General features: G+C 59.5%; 1 protein-coding gene across 1 annotated transcript in view; it reads right to left on the bottom strand.

Annotated features, from left to right (window-relative positions):
• GRIK3 (glutamate ionotropic receptor kainate type subunit 3) overlaps nucleotides 1-4,644 on the bottom strand; it is a 222,862-nt gene extending 218,218 nt beyond the window's left edge. The window contains exon 1 of the mRNA XM_077844718.1: nucleotides 4,477-4,644. Coding sequence (XP_077700844.1) covers nucleotides 4,477-4,591 — 115 coding nt within the window. The 5' untranslated portion in view covers nucleotides 4,592-4,644. The remainder of the gene's footprint in view (nucleotides 1-4,476) is intronic.
• Nucleotides 4,645-15,440: the final 10,796 nt, after the last annotated feature.

Genomic DNA, 15,440 nt, shown 5'->3' with positions numbered 1-15,440 from the left:
GGGGTCCAGGGTAAACAAGGTGGGGCTCAGGCTGAAGCCACAGGAGGCAGGGCAGCTGTCTGTAACAGGACGGAGGAAGCTGGGCCTCAGCAGATCAGAAGCAAACCCAGCTGCTGAGCACAACCAAGTCTCCTCCGAAAAGGGCACCCTAAGCAGCCTCCGCCACCTCCCCTGTATGTGGATGGCCTCATGCCCCCGCCCCCGGAGGAGGAGGGAGACTTCTAATGTCCACAAGGGAATCTGTGCTTCCTCCCCCTGACCCCTGAGGGGGCTCCGTTTCCTAGGGACACCGAGTGGCTGTGGGAATACGGGGGTTCAGGGGGCTCATGGGCCCCAGAAAGGATCCTCAAAGCACCCAAGCAGCCTTGCATTCCCGAAGGGGTGGGGGACTGCAGGGTTGCCCCTCAAAGCCCTTTCAAAATAGCACAGTGGGCTGGACTTCTGAAGTCAGCTGTCGCGCCAGCAACAGGGGGATGCAAGTGACCTTGGAAGAGCCCAGTCAGGACACAGTGCCGGGCTCACCCTGCAGAAACCACCTCTAAAAAACCCCAGATCATCCTGATGTCAAATGACTGCTAAGCGCAGTGCAAGGCAGGCATCAAGTAGAAATTAAACTCCAGCTTGAGGAGGAGGCAAGCCCAGACTGACAGGAGCGGCTGGGCTGGGAAGTGGAGGCAGAAATTCCTCAAGTTAATGCCTTCCAAGGCCCCTCGGGCCACTCCCAGGTCTTGTCTGAAGCTATTTACTTCCAGGGGGGAAAACCCTATTGATCTTCATTCAGCTCCTGTCTGCTCCTACTAGGCGGCAATGTCTCAGCGCATCACCAGTCACGGTAAGAAATTCCTCATTGTTTTACATGCGGCTCCCAAACTAGGGAGATGAATGTTAGGACCGTTTGGGTGAACTGATGGCAAAAGATCGGGATGGACAGCCGGGGCTGGTTGGGGCACTCTGGGGGAGGGGCTCTCATTCCCCAGGGACGGACTGCTGCGCTTGCCCGCTGGGCCCCCCATTCCAGGCTCGGGGCCTTGAGGCTCCTCTGATCTGCTCTGTTCTGCTCTGTCTGTAGATGCTCTGAGAGTCCCGAGTGGAGCCAGCCCTTCCCTGCCACCCCCACCCCCACCACATACACCTGCTTTATGTCTCTGCAGTCATTTGGCTCCGAACCTCCCCCTGGCTGGCTAGAGATCATCACCAGCCACTAGAGCTCCCCAGCTGCTGCCACCACTGTCTGGTTCCCTTTTCAAGTTCCAAGCTGGCCTCGTAGCACGAGGGAGCCTCGTGGAACCGTGAAACCCATGATGACACGGACAGCACAGTGCCCACCAGTCTGCACTCGGACGTACTCTGGAGCCACGGAATATCCCAAACCATCGCAGCCAACCCAACAGTTCACAGGTGGGGAAACTGGGAGAAGGGGCAACAGTGTGATTTGACCGAAATGGCTCAGTAAGCGGGAAGATGACGGAACAGGAAACCCAGGCTTCCTAGCTCCCGGCCTCGGGCCCCTGCATTTCAGCTTCTAGGTCATGCAGCCAGGTCCACGTGAGGTCACTGAAGCCCATCTGGCTGAGGGGACCCCTGCATTAAACGGCTTTCCGTGAGTTAAGACCAGAATCTGTCTCCACAATAATAACGATGATAACAGTAATAATAAAACGCCGAACAATATGCCTTGAAAACCTTCAATGAGCAACACTTGATAATCACACGCAGATACATCTTCCACATATTCATATAAAATAATCAATGATCATTTTTTCCCGCAGACTACAATCCAATTACTCTCTCCCTCGCTCTCTCCCTCACTCTCCTTTGTTACTTGCAAACCATCCAAGCAATCAATGCCTTGACCTCTCCCTCTGATAGACACAATTACAAAAAGACAGAGCAATGCAATTCATCTATTCAAGATGGATTGTTTGAACACTCTGTCACACTGCTGAGCTATCCATCTCCTTGTCTAAGAGGAAATTTCAGCCCCCAAAAAAAGGCACAAAGAAAGGGGCGGGTACGCTGCTCTCTGGCCCAGAGAGCCCCTCAGACACCTGCAAGAAAACCCTCTCCCAGGCTGGTGCTTGGGGATGCCTGCTGCTACAGGACTCGGCTCCAGGCACAACGGGAGCCCGTCCCGGGAACCAGAAACACCCAGCACACTCCGAAGCCCAATTTCCAGGACCTCAATTCCCACGGCCCCGGTCAGAGCCCTGGAAACCCACTGGTGGATCAGAAAAGGGAGATGGTGTCGGACACAGCCAAGGCGGTGTGTCTGGGTTTCGGCATAGGATTCTGTGTGTGTGTGTGTGTGTGTACGCGCGCACTTGTGCACGCGCTCCCATGATGTCCACTGTGGTTCCCTGGCTCCAGCCTGGGCTCAGAAGGATGGAAGTTCAGCTCCCCAGGAAGCTCCAGAGAAGCCCAGAGGCCTCAGAGCCTTCTCATCCTCCGTCCAAGCTGGCACAGCTCCAGCGGTCACGTTTGGCATCCGCACAGCACCCCAGTCCTCGGGCTGGGAATCAAATGGGGCAGGCCTCTCAGATATAAATGGCTTGGGCCGACACGCTAATTAATCCTGGGGCTTAATACGAAGAAGATTAGAAGAGAGGAGGGCTTTGCCATCCTTAATTGCATTATTACAAGCTGAACCCAAGAAAGGGCAGGCAGGCTGGGGCTTCCCCTCAGAGCGGTGAGGAGCCCCCAGTGCAAGCCGATTCCATAGCAAGAGGGGGCAGGTAAGGATACATCATCCTGCCCCTCCTTCGCTCATCTTTCTGGGGTTGTCCTCATCTGCTCCTGATTTCCAGGGCCCCCAAAGACCTCCATCCCTGAGGCTGGGCTAGGAGTGTACCCAGCTCCCCGCCGCCCCCACCCATGCAGGGGGAAGAACCATGGAAGAGGAACCTGCAATGCGTGGGATGGGCACGTAGCACCTTTTAGGTCTCCCCTCCTTTCTCCCAAGGGCACCCTACCATGTAGGCCCCTGAAAAACCAAGGAAAGAAGGAAGGAGGAGATAAAAGAAGTGCTGGCCCACTACTAAGGGGACCGCCTGCCCCTGGATGGGTGACCAAACCGGGGAACTGGGGCAGGCAAAAGAGCGGAGATAGAAGAGGTATCTGGCTTGCCAAGAGCAGCCCCGGCTGCAAAGGGTTAAGCGTGACCGTGGGGGATGTCCCCAGAGCCCCTCACTCCCGGACTCCTCTGCCTTCTGGTGTGAGTCGTTGGGGGTCCCAGGAATGGACTGAAAGACCCCAGAGTGGACAACAGCGCTAAGGGCTGCGCTCTACCCCCATCCGGATTGTTTATAGTTCAAGACATTGTGGGATCCAAGAGTGAGCCTCGGAGACAGACCCTCCCACCCCCAGATTCCTGACCGCCTCCTAGGAAAACCCGACCTCGGTTCCCAGCACCCCCTCACCCTCTAGCAGTCGGTGCCTGGCGAAGAGCCACAAGGAAGGACGGTGGCTCCGGCTCAGCAGAGCTCTGGCTGCCTTGTGCCGGCTGCTGGCGGCGGCGCCTCGCGAACCCAGGCGGGCCCAGGTCTCCGGCCTGGAGGCGGGCGCGGGGCCTGCGTGGCCGAGGCTTCCGCGTGGCCAGGCCGGGCCTGCACTCCGAGGGCCCCCCCCCCCCCCGCATCGCCGGGAGCGCTGCCTGCAGGGCGCCTGGGGCGGCCACAACAAAGTTAAAGCCCCGAGTAAGAGTCTCGGGCGGCGGCGGCTGGAGAGCGGGGATGCCAACCGCAGAAAGCCTGCGCGCAGCCCCGCCAGCCGCCGCCAGCTGCGGAGGGATTTCGGCTAACTTTAAAACCCGCTCCCTTCCCCCCTCCCACCCCGACCGACCCACCTGGGGCTGCCCCTTCTCTGTCCCAGGTCCCAGGTCGCCGGGCCGCAGGCCTCCCCCTCCACGCCGGGAGAGAAGACCCAAAGCCCCCGCTCTCCATCCTGCGCAGCGGCCCCCGCGTCCCGGCCGCTGGAGCGGTGCCCCCGGCGCAGGAGAGGGGCCTGCGGGGAGCCAGGAGGGAAGAGAAGTTGGCGCCTTCCCCAGGGCTCCCGCGGCGCGGAGAAGCCGGGTCCCAGAACTCGGGGCGGCCGCGCAGGCTGGCAGTCGCCGGGAGATGGGAGATGGGAGATGGGAGATGGGAGATGGGAGATGCGCCCGCGCCCGCGCCCGGGCCGGGACTGGAACGCTCCGCTGCTCTCCATCAGCTCTGGCCTCCCCCGAGCGCGCCAAGGGCCCCTCGCCCGCCGCCGTCTCCCCACTAAGTGAGGCCCGTGACCCCGGCTTTGCAACTTTGTCCTCCCCAGAACGACCTCCCGGTGGTCACCTGCCCCCCACCCCCAGCCCCTGGCAGCCTGGAGAGAGGTCGGGGGGAGGAATAAACCCTCTTGGGATCGCGTTCCTCGGCGCCCCCACCCCACCCAGCTCCATCCCCGCCGCCGCCCGGGCGCAGCGAGACCCCGGCTCCGGGGAGCCCTTACCGATCCGGATGACGTGGGGCATCCCGCGCGAGTCCGGGATCCAGAAGGCGCACACGAGGAGCCCGGCCCAGTATTCCCAAACCAGACTCCGGGGGCGCCGCCAGGGAGCGGTCATCGTTGGGCGCCTCCGAGCGTGCCCGGGGCGCGGCCGTGGCGGGCTCCCCGGGGCGGCAGCTCTAGGCGCGGGCGCGCAGCAGCCCCCGAGGCGCCGCCTGGCCCAGCTGCCCGGCTCCCGAGCGCCGCTGCGAGTGGGGGGCGCCCCGCGGCGCCGCGCACATCTTACTGGGGGGCCGCCCCGCCGGCGCCCGCCCCGCCCGGCTGCCGCCCACGGGCCGCCCGCGAGCGCGCGAGGCTCCCGGGCTCCGCTCGGACTGCGCTCGGGCTCGGCTCCCGCGCGGGCTGCCACCTGCCCCGGCTGCCGGGCGCTGGCGGGCGGGCTGCACGCGTCTCTCCGGCCGCTCCTCCTCCAGCCGCCGCCAAGGCTACCGCCCGGGCTCGCACAAAGCCCCGGAGTGGAGTTGCACGCGCGCACACACTCCCTCCCAGCCCCCTCCCCGCGCCCTGCCTCCCGCCGCCCGCGCTCCCTCCGCGCACTCCCCCGCGCACACACGCACTTCACACTCACGCCCGCCGAGGCGCACACTCGCGCGCTCACACCTGCGCAGGGGGCGGGGGGTGGCGGGGACGGGGACCCCGGGCCCGGCTCTCAGGGGGACGCCCGGAGAGCGAGGACGCCCCCCTGCTTCCCAGCTGTCCCCATCCGCCCCGCCGCCCCCCAGCCAGTCCCTACAACTGCGAGGGCACGGAGCCGGGGAGCCGGGCGTGCAGCGACAGAGCTGGCACCGCGAGCGGGCGACGGCGGCAGCCTGGCGGCCCGACCAGCTGGAGGAGACGCGCCCGCCGAGCGGAGGGACGCGCAGCCCGCCGTCTGCGGAGCCTCGCCTTCCCGCTCCCACGCAGCGGGCGCAGGCTGGACGGCGGCGGGAGCGCACCCGGGGGCCGCGGCCGCACCGAACCCGCCCTCCGAGCTGGGGCTGGGCTCCGGGGAGACCGAATTCAAACAGAAGTGTCCGCCGCGCTGGGCTGGGGATGCTGCAGGGTCTGCTAGGGGCGGGCCTGGCCCGCGGACCCTCTGCGGTGGAAGGTGGCACTTGCCAGCGCCCTGCAGCCCCCGCGGTTTCCGAGGCCAAATCCTGAAGTCCGGAGGGCATCTGAGATGCACCTGGTACTTCCCATCCTCGTGTTCCCCCAACCGTGCAGGAGGCGCTAGCCCCCTTCCCCTTGCCTCCTGAGAAGGATGCAGAGACACCCGGCAATGGTCATGTCATTGCCGTGGGAGGCAGCAAGACCCACGGGGTGGGGGGGGGGGGAGAGGAGGGGAGCAAGCTAGAAAGGGTTAAAAAAGGGGGGGAAAAACCTTGTTTATTAGCAATAATAAATTTTTTTTTCAAGTGGCGCTGGGTGTCGAGGGAAAGAAAGGGCTGTGGAGCGAGTCTGGAGCAGGAGGCTGGGAATTACGCAGTTAGGCGAGTTTAATGACCTTTTTGACAGAGACAAAGCGCCCGCCCGATACAGTAGATAAATAAACGGATCTGTCACCGGGCAGCGGCTAGGCTGTGTGTGGATTTATTTTTCTCATTTAAATAATTTGATCTATTCCATCATTCCCAATCTCTCCCATTTGCCAGCTGTCTGGTAAGAGCATGGCCCCCAACATCTGAAAAGCAAATCTTTAATTTTCTTACAAATAGACTATCAGTCCAGCCCTACCCCGTCTGTTAATTTGCCCCGTCTTTTCTTTCCCTTCCCTTCCGTTCTGGAACTAGGGGACGTGGGCATTGTGTGGAGATGTGAATATTGCAGCGTGGCCAATCCTGCCAATTGGAAGGGGACTCCCTCCCACCTTGCGGGGGAGGCAGCTGTGGCGGTGGGAGGAGGATTTCCCCGGCTCTTCTGAGAAAGGGAAGAGGTGTGCGGTCTTGAGGCCGTCCTCCAGCACCGGACAGCCAAGAGAGGCTACTGGGCACCGTCTTTGCCAGACTTGGGCCTTCCTCACCCCGGAGCAGGAGCGGCTGGTTTCCCAAGCAGCCACTGGAAAATGTTGCCCAAGAGACCAGGGGGAAGGACATGCAGACCAGAGCCAGAGAGGCAGCAGCTGCCACCTCTTGATAGAGAGTAATGGGCCCCAGTGGGTCCCAGCAAGGAGGAAGCACAGGAGAGGGGAGCAGAAGGCCCCCCCATACAGCCGGGGGAGTCTCTTCCTTGAAGAAGGCACACCCCAGCCCTATTTAACCTGGTTTAGTTACTCCAAGGAACCAAAAAAGTCCTGGCTCTTCTCTAAGGAAGGAGATCCGGTGCCCTGATGGGGGGAGAGGAGAGGGGATTTGGCAGGACCTGAACTCAAGGCAAAGGATGCGGGGGGCTCAGAAGGCATCAGCAACTGGCAGTCCTCCAGGAGGGTTAGGGGGTGGGGAGGAGGGGAGAGCCTGGGTGCTGATTCTGTTTGGTCATCCTGCAAGCAGCCTCTTGCCAGGAGAGGGGTCGAGTGCAGGAAACTGGTGGCACACGGCAGGGAAACTGGGAAGCAGAAAGGGAAAAGGTGGGGAGGGTCTCCTCCAGGGAAGGGAATGGGCAGATTTGCACCCTAGATTAGAGCCCTGTGAAAGGCCAGGGGTGGGAGGGATGAGAGGTGGGGAGCAGGGGGAGAAGGAGGAGCCCCCAAGAAAGCACGCACAAGGGAGGCCGAGGGGAATCGGAGGGGACCATGTGACCCTGTCCCCTGCAGGCCCCTCGCCAGGTCCGGGGGAGCGGCTCGGGCTGGACGTGGCTCCTGCCGCATCCCAGAGTGGGCGGGTGTTAGCGGGTGCTGCGGAAGGAGGCTTCCCTCTGCTGCCACGTTGGCTGCGGTGGGAAACAGCCTCCAGCTGCAGAGGCTGTGGGGCTCCGTCACCGGGCCGCAGCCCAGGGGGAGCCCTGGGTCCCAGGGAAGCTGGCTGAGCCGGCCGGGCGCGGGCCCTTACCACGGACCTAGCTGCGAGGCGTCCTGGGGCGCAGGGGTCTCCCAGGCCGGCAGCACCTGCTCCCTCTGGGCTGGGGAAGGGGAAGGGTGCGATGCTTTACAACAAACCACCAGCGATGATACCCTTGACTGCTGGTATTTATCACCTTTTCTATATTCGGAGGCGGTCACTCCCATACCTCGTAGCTGGCGCGCGTGCATCCCTTCCTGTAACCCTGCCCGCGGCCTGCTGGCTTAGGATCCCTGGGGTTTTCAGTTTACAGTAAGGACCCCAGCCTCGGAGAGGTTAAGAGGCCCAAAGTTACACAGCTAGGATGTGACCTTCCTCCTTCCCCCCCCCTCCCTCCCTCCCTCCCTCCCCTTCTCCCTTCTTCCTTTCCCCCTCCTTTCCCTCCTCCCTTCTTCTCTCCCTTCCCTTCTCTCTTCCTCCCTCCTCCCTTCTTCCCTTCCCCCTCCTTTCCCTCCTCCCTTCTTCCCTCCCCTTCTCCCTCCTTTCCTCCCTCCCCTTCTCCCTTCCTCCCTCCCTTCCCTCCTCCCTTCCTTCCTCCCTCTCTCTCTTCTCCCTCCCCTCCTCTCCTCCTCTCTTCCCCCACCTCCCTTCCTTCCCTCCTCTCTTCTCCCCTCCCTCCTCCTTCCCTCTTGCCTCCTTCCTTCCTCCCTGTAATACTTATGGGCCATCACTGCCAGACATTGTGGGTGAAGAGCCAAGATCTGCATGTGGCCTATCTGCCTTCTAAGCTTGCAGCCTCAACCCTTGTCCTGTCCTGCCTGGACTGAGCAGGGGATGGGCTCCAGCAGATCCCCCCGCCCCAGCTCTGCTGGAGGCCCACTGGGGCTTCTGGCTGCTTGCAGAAAGGTGACGAGCAGGATAGGACTGGGGCAAACTGGAGCACCCCCAAGCCCAGGAGGAGAAACCTGCAGCCCTCTGTCCCTGTGGTGAGGCACGTCTTCAGGCTGTCCTGCCACCAGCGGGCACCAGGGCTGGCAGGATCTCAAACTGCCTCCCCTGGGATTGGGAGCCACCAATCCTGGCTTTTCGAATTGTTGGTAAACAAGTCTACCCACCAGCCAGGCCTCGGCTCCTCGCTCCCCCACGAGGCAGCCAGCGCCGGATTTATGAGGCCTCCAAACCTCATTCAGACTAATGCAGCTTTTCATTCCAAAATAAAAGGGGCCGCTGTCTGAAAGGACAAGTGCTCCCGCATTTCATTAACATCCCCGAAAATGGCTGAGCTGGCCCAAGTCGCTGCCAACCAGATTCCTGTCTCCCACTGGCTCACAGGTGGGGGTAGGGGAGGAGGAAACCCTAGCTGCCCGCCTGGCCCCTCCCGGCCCCTCCCGGGCCCTCCCGGCTTCTGCTGGGGCGGGAGGAGCATCCCAGTGGTGGCCAGGCGGGCTCATTTGGATGAGTCCCCTGTGTGCGCATTTTGTTTAGACCGATCCACTCCAGCCCTCAATCCCCCCACAATCAGGGTGAGTGATGAGGCCCTGGGCTCGAGTTACCGAGATTCATGATCTCCGCTTCCCAGGGAAACCACCGAGCACAGGCTTGTGGTTGCTGAGTGCAGATTCCTAGCACTGGAGTGCCCTCTGCTGAAGCCTGCCTCCCTTCATCTCCCTTCAGGCTGCCCCGGCGGGCAGGCCGCTGGCGGTGGCTGGATGCTGGGGCCCGGCCCCTCCTCCAAGGGGCACCCCCTGCAGGCCTGCACCTGGCAGGGGCCCTGCAGACCGACGCCCCGTGCCTGCGTGACAACGAGGGGACAGGCTGCCTCACCCCATGTCACCCTGAAGGGGGCCTGGACTAGAAGGAGGTCACTGCCAACCCTCCCCAATCTCTGCCAACCACCAGAGCAGGGAGGAGGAGGGAGATGCCTTTCTCATACCCGCTCTTCCCTTAACAGCCTTCTCTCCGCGGCAAACTTGCTGCCCTTTACAGGACACCCAGACTTTTGCCTCTGGGCCCAGGGACAGAAGACCCTTTCATCAGCCCGGGGCATGGCCCTCGTCCTTCATCCCTGTCCCGAGAAGGCAGAAGCATGGCAGCAGCCGGCTGCCACCCGAGCAACAAGCCCTGCAAAGGTCGTATCCCCTTAGATTTTTGTCAACAGTCAGGCAAGTTCATTCCCACCGAAGTCAATTCCTGTGTTTATTGTCAGCTTAACCCGCTGCTGCGAGTTATTTCTCAGCAGTGAGGGAGACAGGTAGACAAGCCACCAGAGATATGTTATTTTAGTGACATGTGCGTCTCAGTAGTGCAGGCGCAGTTGCGGCCAACGACGGGGAATGACACGGGGAGGTCCTGTTGGTGTCTACACGTTGTGGAGCGGCCGCCCTGGGGGAGGGGAGAGGAGACAACTGCCCACAGGAGACTGTCCTCTCGCTGTCCTGTGGGCCTGCTTCCAGGAGTGCGGATGAGAGTCGCTCACTCCCTGGAGTCACTCAGATGTCCCCTAATTAATTTATTTGCATTCCTAGTCATTCACTCATTTGTTAATTTACTTACTCAATTCCTTACCCATTCCTCCATCCGTCCATCCATCCATCCATCCATCCATCCATCCATCCAATCACTTAATGCCTCATTCAGACACTCACTCATTCATCCATTTATGCAATCTTCTGCTTAATTACTTGCTCATTCATTCCCTTACTCCTTTACTCATTCATTTGCTTACTCACCCACTCTTCAATCACTCAGTTGTCCACACGTTCGTTCACGTGTTCAAGCCTTTGTTTGACCACCCCCTCGCTCAGTTACTCACATGCACACCTGCTCCTTCCCTCCGTCGCTCAGGAGTTCACTCATTGCCTGCCCACCAGCCCGGGCAGATGCCCACCTGCTGCTGCTGTCCTCAGCCACTTTTCAGGCTGAGTCGCAGACACCAGCCAACCTCGTGGGACAGCCTGGGGTGCACCAGCGGTGTACGGAGCATCCCAGCCAGTCACTCGGGCTTCTTGGCCCCTGCAGAACCCCCAGCTCTCCGATCTTCCACTGGATCACGAAATTCAGCAACCTTCAGAATTCAGCTCACACCCCTGACTGTGGAGACTTGCCAGCCAATCCAGGGCCCACAAAAGCCCAGAGCCCAGGTCTGATGATGGATATAGGGGCAGCCTGGGTGGCTCAGTGGTTTAGCACCGCCTTCGGCCCAGGGTATGATCCTGGAGACCCGGGATCGAGTCCCACATCGGGCTCCCTGCGTGGAGCTTGCTTCTCCCTCTGCCTGTGTCTCTGCCTCTCTCTCTCTCTCTCTTTCTCTCTGTCTCTGTCTCTCTCTGTTTATTATGAATAAACAAATAAAATCTTAAAAAAATATTAGAGGTGCCGCATGATGCCACCACACAGGGCCAGAAGCCATACTGGCTTCCATTCGCGTGATCTCTTCGTCCTTGAAACAACTCAGGGTCGAAAAAATGGGCTCCAAGGAGTGAGATAACTTTCCCACACATAACTTGCTGGAGGCTGGAGGTGGCAGAAACGAGCAGATACCTTGGCGAGCAGATACCTTGGCTTGGTGTGATAGGGTGCGAGGGATGAATGACCAAATGAATGAGGTGTAAGGGGGTGGATGAGCGCATGAATGAGTGAATGAATGAATCCATGCCCGCATGATGACCTGTTCCCACCCAACGCCCACAAAACTGAGCTTCTGACCCAAGTTTCTGGACACCAAGCCCAGGGCTATGTCATCTGCTTAACAACCGTTCCCCCTACCACACCTTGACCTTGCAGGTTATAGCAAGAGGCAGGGGTTGGAGGGAGAGGTGAGGCAAGGCTAGAGCATGAGCTGAACGGCAGTAGGGTTTTCTGGAGAAATGCCTCCCTCGGAGGCTGCACAGAGCCACTCTTGTCTACACCTGTCCCCCCCCCCCCCCATGGGCAGGAGGCTGCCACCATCCTTCCTGAGAGAGAGAGAGAGAGAGAGAGAGAGAGAGAGGTGCGAAAATCCAATCAGTGAGTGATAAGAAAATAAACAAGTGAACTTCTCCAAGTTTGCCAGACTTCCCTGCCCGAGGCCAGCTTAATTAAAGTTGATGTAGAATTTTAAAGTGGGAAAATAATTAGAGCGAGTGGTAGAAAAGAGAGAGAGGAAGGAAAACATTGTTTTGTTTTGTGTTTTGCTCCCTCTTAATTATGCCACAGACTGTCTCTCCCGTGGATCCCATCCCAAGTCCACCCTCCGCCAAGATTCCAGCAGGTGGTACGCTGTGTGAGCGGCGCAGGCACACCTGTGTCTCCCTGGCACGCAGGTATGGCACTTCTCTGCCTGCAAGACAGACAAGGCGGCAAGCAGCCAGGGCTGCAAGTGGAGAGGAGCACGTGACCTCGACACTCAGGAGGAGGACCCAGAGGGAGAGGGGGACAGCTGGCTGTTGGGAAGAGACGCCGCCTCCCTGCCACAGGTCCAGAGGGGAATGGTCCTCAGCTCCCCGAGATCCCGACCTCGCTCTGATCTTGGCAGTCCCGGCCCCCACCTCGTGGTGTAGCAGATCCCCAGGTGACATGGCCCCTATTTCACCTTTTCCTCGGGGAGATTTTCCTGCAGCAACGTGTAAGGAAGAAAGTATTGGCACTTGCGCCCGGAATAGGGCTGGGAGTCACCAAAATTCCAGCTGCAGCAGGTGCTAGAAAGCAAGCCCACCCGCATCCAAGCGCTCAGAGCTCAGACGTGCCTTTGCTGGTCGCTGTTCCTGAGGCCCCGTCCTCGGGCAGCCAGGACCGGGTGACGCTGAGCACCAGCCTCAGGATGCTGGGCAGACGCGGGGGCAGCCGGGGCCGAGGAAAGCTACGGGCTCCTCTGGGGGAAGGAGAAGGGACAGATTCCGGGAGATCTCCTTGAGTGGAGCTGGGCAGGCCTGCTTCTCTGCAAAGCATGAACTCTGGGGCCAGGCAGGCTGGCTTCCCATCTGCCCGGTCTCTCCCCAGCTGGGTGCCTCTGGGCAGTTTATCAAAATTTCTGTGCCTCTGTTTCCTGTCCGTAGAATGGGGATAATCGTAATATCTGCCCTGCAGGGTTGTCGTGAGGATTAAATGAGTTGACACACGCGTGATGTGCTTAGAATGGTGCCCAGCACCTGGTCAGAGTGGATTGTACTTTAGCGATTAACTCGCTCTGCTGCATGGACCTGTTGGGCCCTGAATAAGCTCCTGGGAGAAAACACTCTTTCCTGCAAGCATCCAGGAGGAAGGAAAATGCACACACGTACACACACACACACACACTCTCCAGGGTTCCCTGGTGTGGGGGAGGGGGGCTCAGAAGGAATGGAATGCTGTGTGTCAAGCAGACCCTCGACTCCCCTCCCCTCCCCACTGACACCACAGGGAGGCCAGCAGCTGGGGTTGCTGCAGGTGGGCGGTGGGTGTCTGTGTTCTGCAGCGGGCAGACTGGCTGCCGTCGGGGGGAGGAAGGAAGCCTAGGGCTTGTACCCCAAACCTGCTGTCAGCTCCCCACCTCTCTCAGCCTGGGCTGCCTCTCGGCTCCTGACATCGGTCCTGACATCAGTCCTGACATCGGTGACATGCTCTCCCTGTATCTCAGTCCAGGATATTCTCATCCCCCGGCCGCTGGCCTGAGAAACAATTCAGGAGATCTTATTTAAGAAGAGAACCTGACTAAGGAGGGCACTTGATGGGATGAGCATGGGGTGTTATACGTATATGTTGGTAAATTGAATTTAAATTAAAAAAAATATTTTAAAAAGGACATCTTGAAAGGCAAAGAAGAAGAAGAAGAAGAAGAAGAAGAAGAAGAAGAAGAAGAAGAAGAAGAAGAAGAAGAAAAAGAAAGAAAGAGAACCTGCCCCTCCCTCCCAATCCAGGCACCCCGAGGTCTGGGGTCTGCCCACCAGTTAATCCCAGGCTCCCACCCCCCACTCGGGTTTGGGTGGGTTGAGTTGGTAGGACCAGGCGGGAACAGGTACCGGTGGCCACAGCCTCATTTCTCTGATGAGGCCTTATGTCATTCTGTGGACTCAGCCAACCGGGTCCCTTTGCTCTCAAGAATGCAGGTGCCATGCAGCCCGGGTGGCTCAGCAGTTTAGCCCCTGCCTTTGGCCCAGGGTGTGATCCTGGAGACCCGGGATCGAGTCCCCCGTCGGGCTCCCTGCATGGACCCTGCTTCTCCCTCTGCCTGTCTCTGCCTCTCTCTCTCTCTGTGTCTCTCATAAGTAAATAAATAAAATCTTAAAAAAAAAAAAAAGAATGCAGGTGCCTCCCTTCCAAGGACCAGGATGCTCAGTGACACCTGGAGAAGCTCTGAGCAGCTACAGGACAGATGGGAACCAGAGAACAAGATTCTGATGCCCATTCTGGGATATGAAGGAATCTGACACGGCCCACAGGCTCTCTGCCTTGAGTGCAGGAGGGCCCCTCCGTGTTAGGTCAGGGGACTTGGGTCTTTAATGGTGTCCTTAATGCCCTAGAGAAGAGAAGAGCTGACGGAGTAGCTAAAAAGGGCCCCAGATGGCTTTTTACATGACTCCCCCTCCTTGGATGCCCTAGGAAAGAGCCCCCGTGTGGGATGTGCCCCCAGGAGTCAGGAGCCCTTAGCTAGATGGTTATTAACTTGCTGATTCTTGTCCTGTGACCAGAAGCCAGGACAAAAGGGCAAGGGTATGGACAAGTATTCCACAGAGCGTGGTGTGGAGTTGAGGCCCATGGCTGCATCTGCACACATACCACTGAGCAAAAAATAGAAACAGTTTTTCAGATAATTCAAGGGAAAACACTTTTATACCAACCACACTTGCAGCTAGTTCCAGATATCTGCCCAGCTGCTCCCCTCATCTACGCATTTATTCTTTTTTGTTGTCATAGGGAGGCCAGGGTGAGCTAAGGTGATAGGGGGAGGGCTGCAGGGTCACAGGTGGGATACGTGGGGATTAACGGCAGAGGCTGAGGGGCTCAGATAGTGACCGGGGAGATGCAGGTCGGGATGGTGGGGTCACAGGAGGGTAACACGTGGAGAGTTTGAGCGGACAGAGGAGCACTTGAGGACCCAAAGAGGGGACAAAGGGGCAAACGAGGGGTCCCATCCAAAGCAGAAGCTCTTGGATCCCAGGTGAGAATTGGAGAAAGACAGGTAGGAACTGTGGTGACCCAGGAAAGAGCAGAGGGCACAAAGCTGGACACCCAAGAGGGGAAAATCTCCCCTATGCGCAGCTCCGGGCCTTGGAGAAGAGAAAAGTCCCAGATAAAGCTGCTGGCTAGAGGAGAGGGGCCTCCGAGCGACCCGGACTTGGGGGCTGCGTCTAGCACCTGCTCCAGCGAGGTTCTGAAGCTCTGGCCACACCTGCACCGAGGATGCCGGGGGTGCTGTGCGCACAGAGACCCACCGTGTGCTGGGGGAGCACCCAGTCTGCACCCCTGTGCACCTGCCCTTGGGGAGCTCCCAGGACCTGGGCGGCGGGCGGCCTGGGGCATCCCACCAGTGCCAGGCAGGCGGACGCAGCGCTGCAGGAGCCCTGAGGAGGGACAGCCCTCAGCAAAATCCAATGGCTTCCTTGATAAAGATGAGAGAGCAGTTTAAGCCCAGCAAAGCGGCCCCAAATCCGGGTGAGCTCGGCACAGGCCGCCAGCAGGGTTGCCGTGACCTCTCTGTCCCTCTCCCCCACCCGGTCCGCCAGCCCTGCGGTCCCTCGTGGGGCTCTGAGTTCTCACCCCACGGCCTCCCCCACCTCCAAGGCTGAGCTGCTTACAGAATCCCCTGGGGAATTTTTAATAGCTTTATTAAGGCATCCCTTACATACCGTAAACTTCATCCATTTTAAGCGTACGCCTCGATGACGTTTAGTAACCGTGGAGTCGTGCAACTGTCACCACAGTCTAGTTTTAGAACATTTCCATCATCCCATCCCCCAAATATCTCTGGTTGCCCATTTATCTGAGGGGCTGTGATTCCGTCATCCTGGGGAGGGGTCTGGGAATATGTATTTGAGCAAG

This window comes from Canis aureus, chromosome 13 (assembly GCF_053574225.1).
Source record: "Canis aureus isolate CA01 chromosome 13, VMU_Caureus_v.1.0, whole genome shotgun sequence".
NCBI classification, from domain to species: Eukaryota; Metazoa; Chordata; class Mammalia; order Carnivora; family Canidae; genus Canis; species Canis aureus.
Note: the sequence above shows the minus strand (reverse complement) of the source record. Positions and strands in the feature narration are given on the sequence as shown.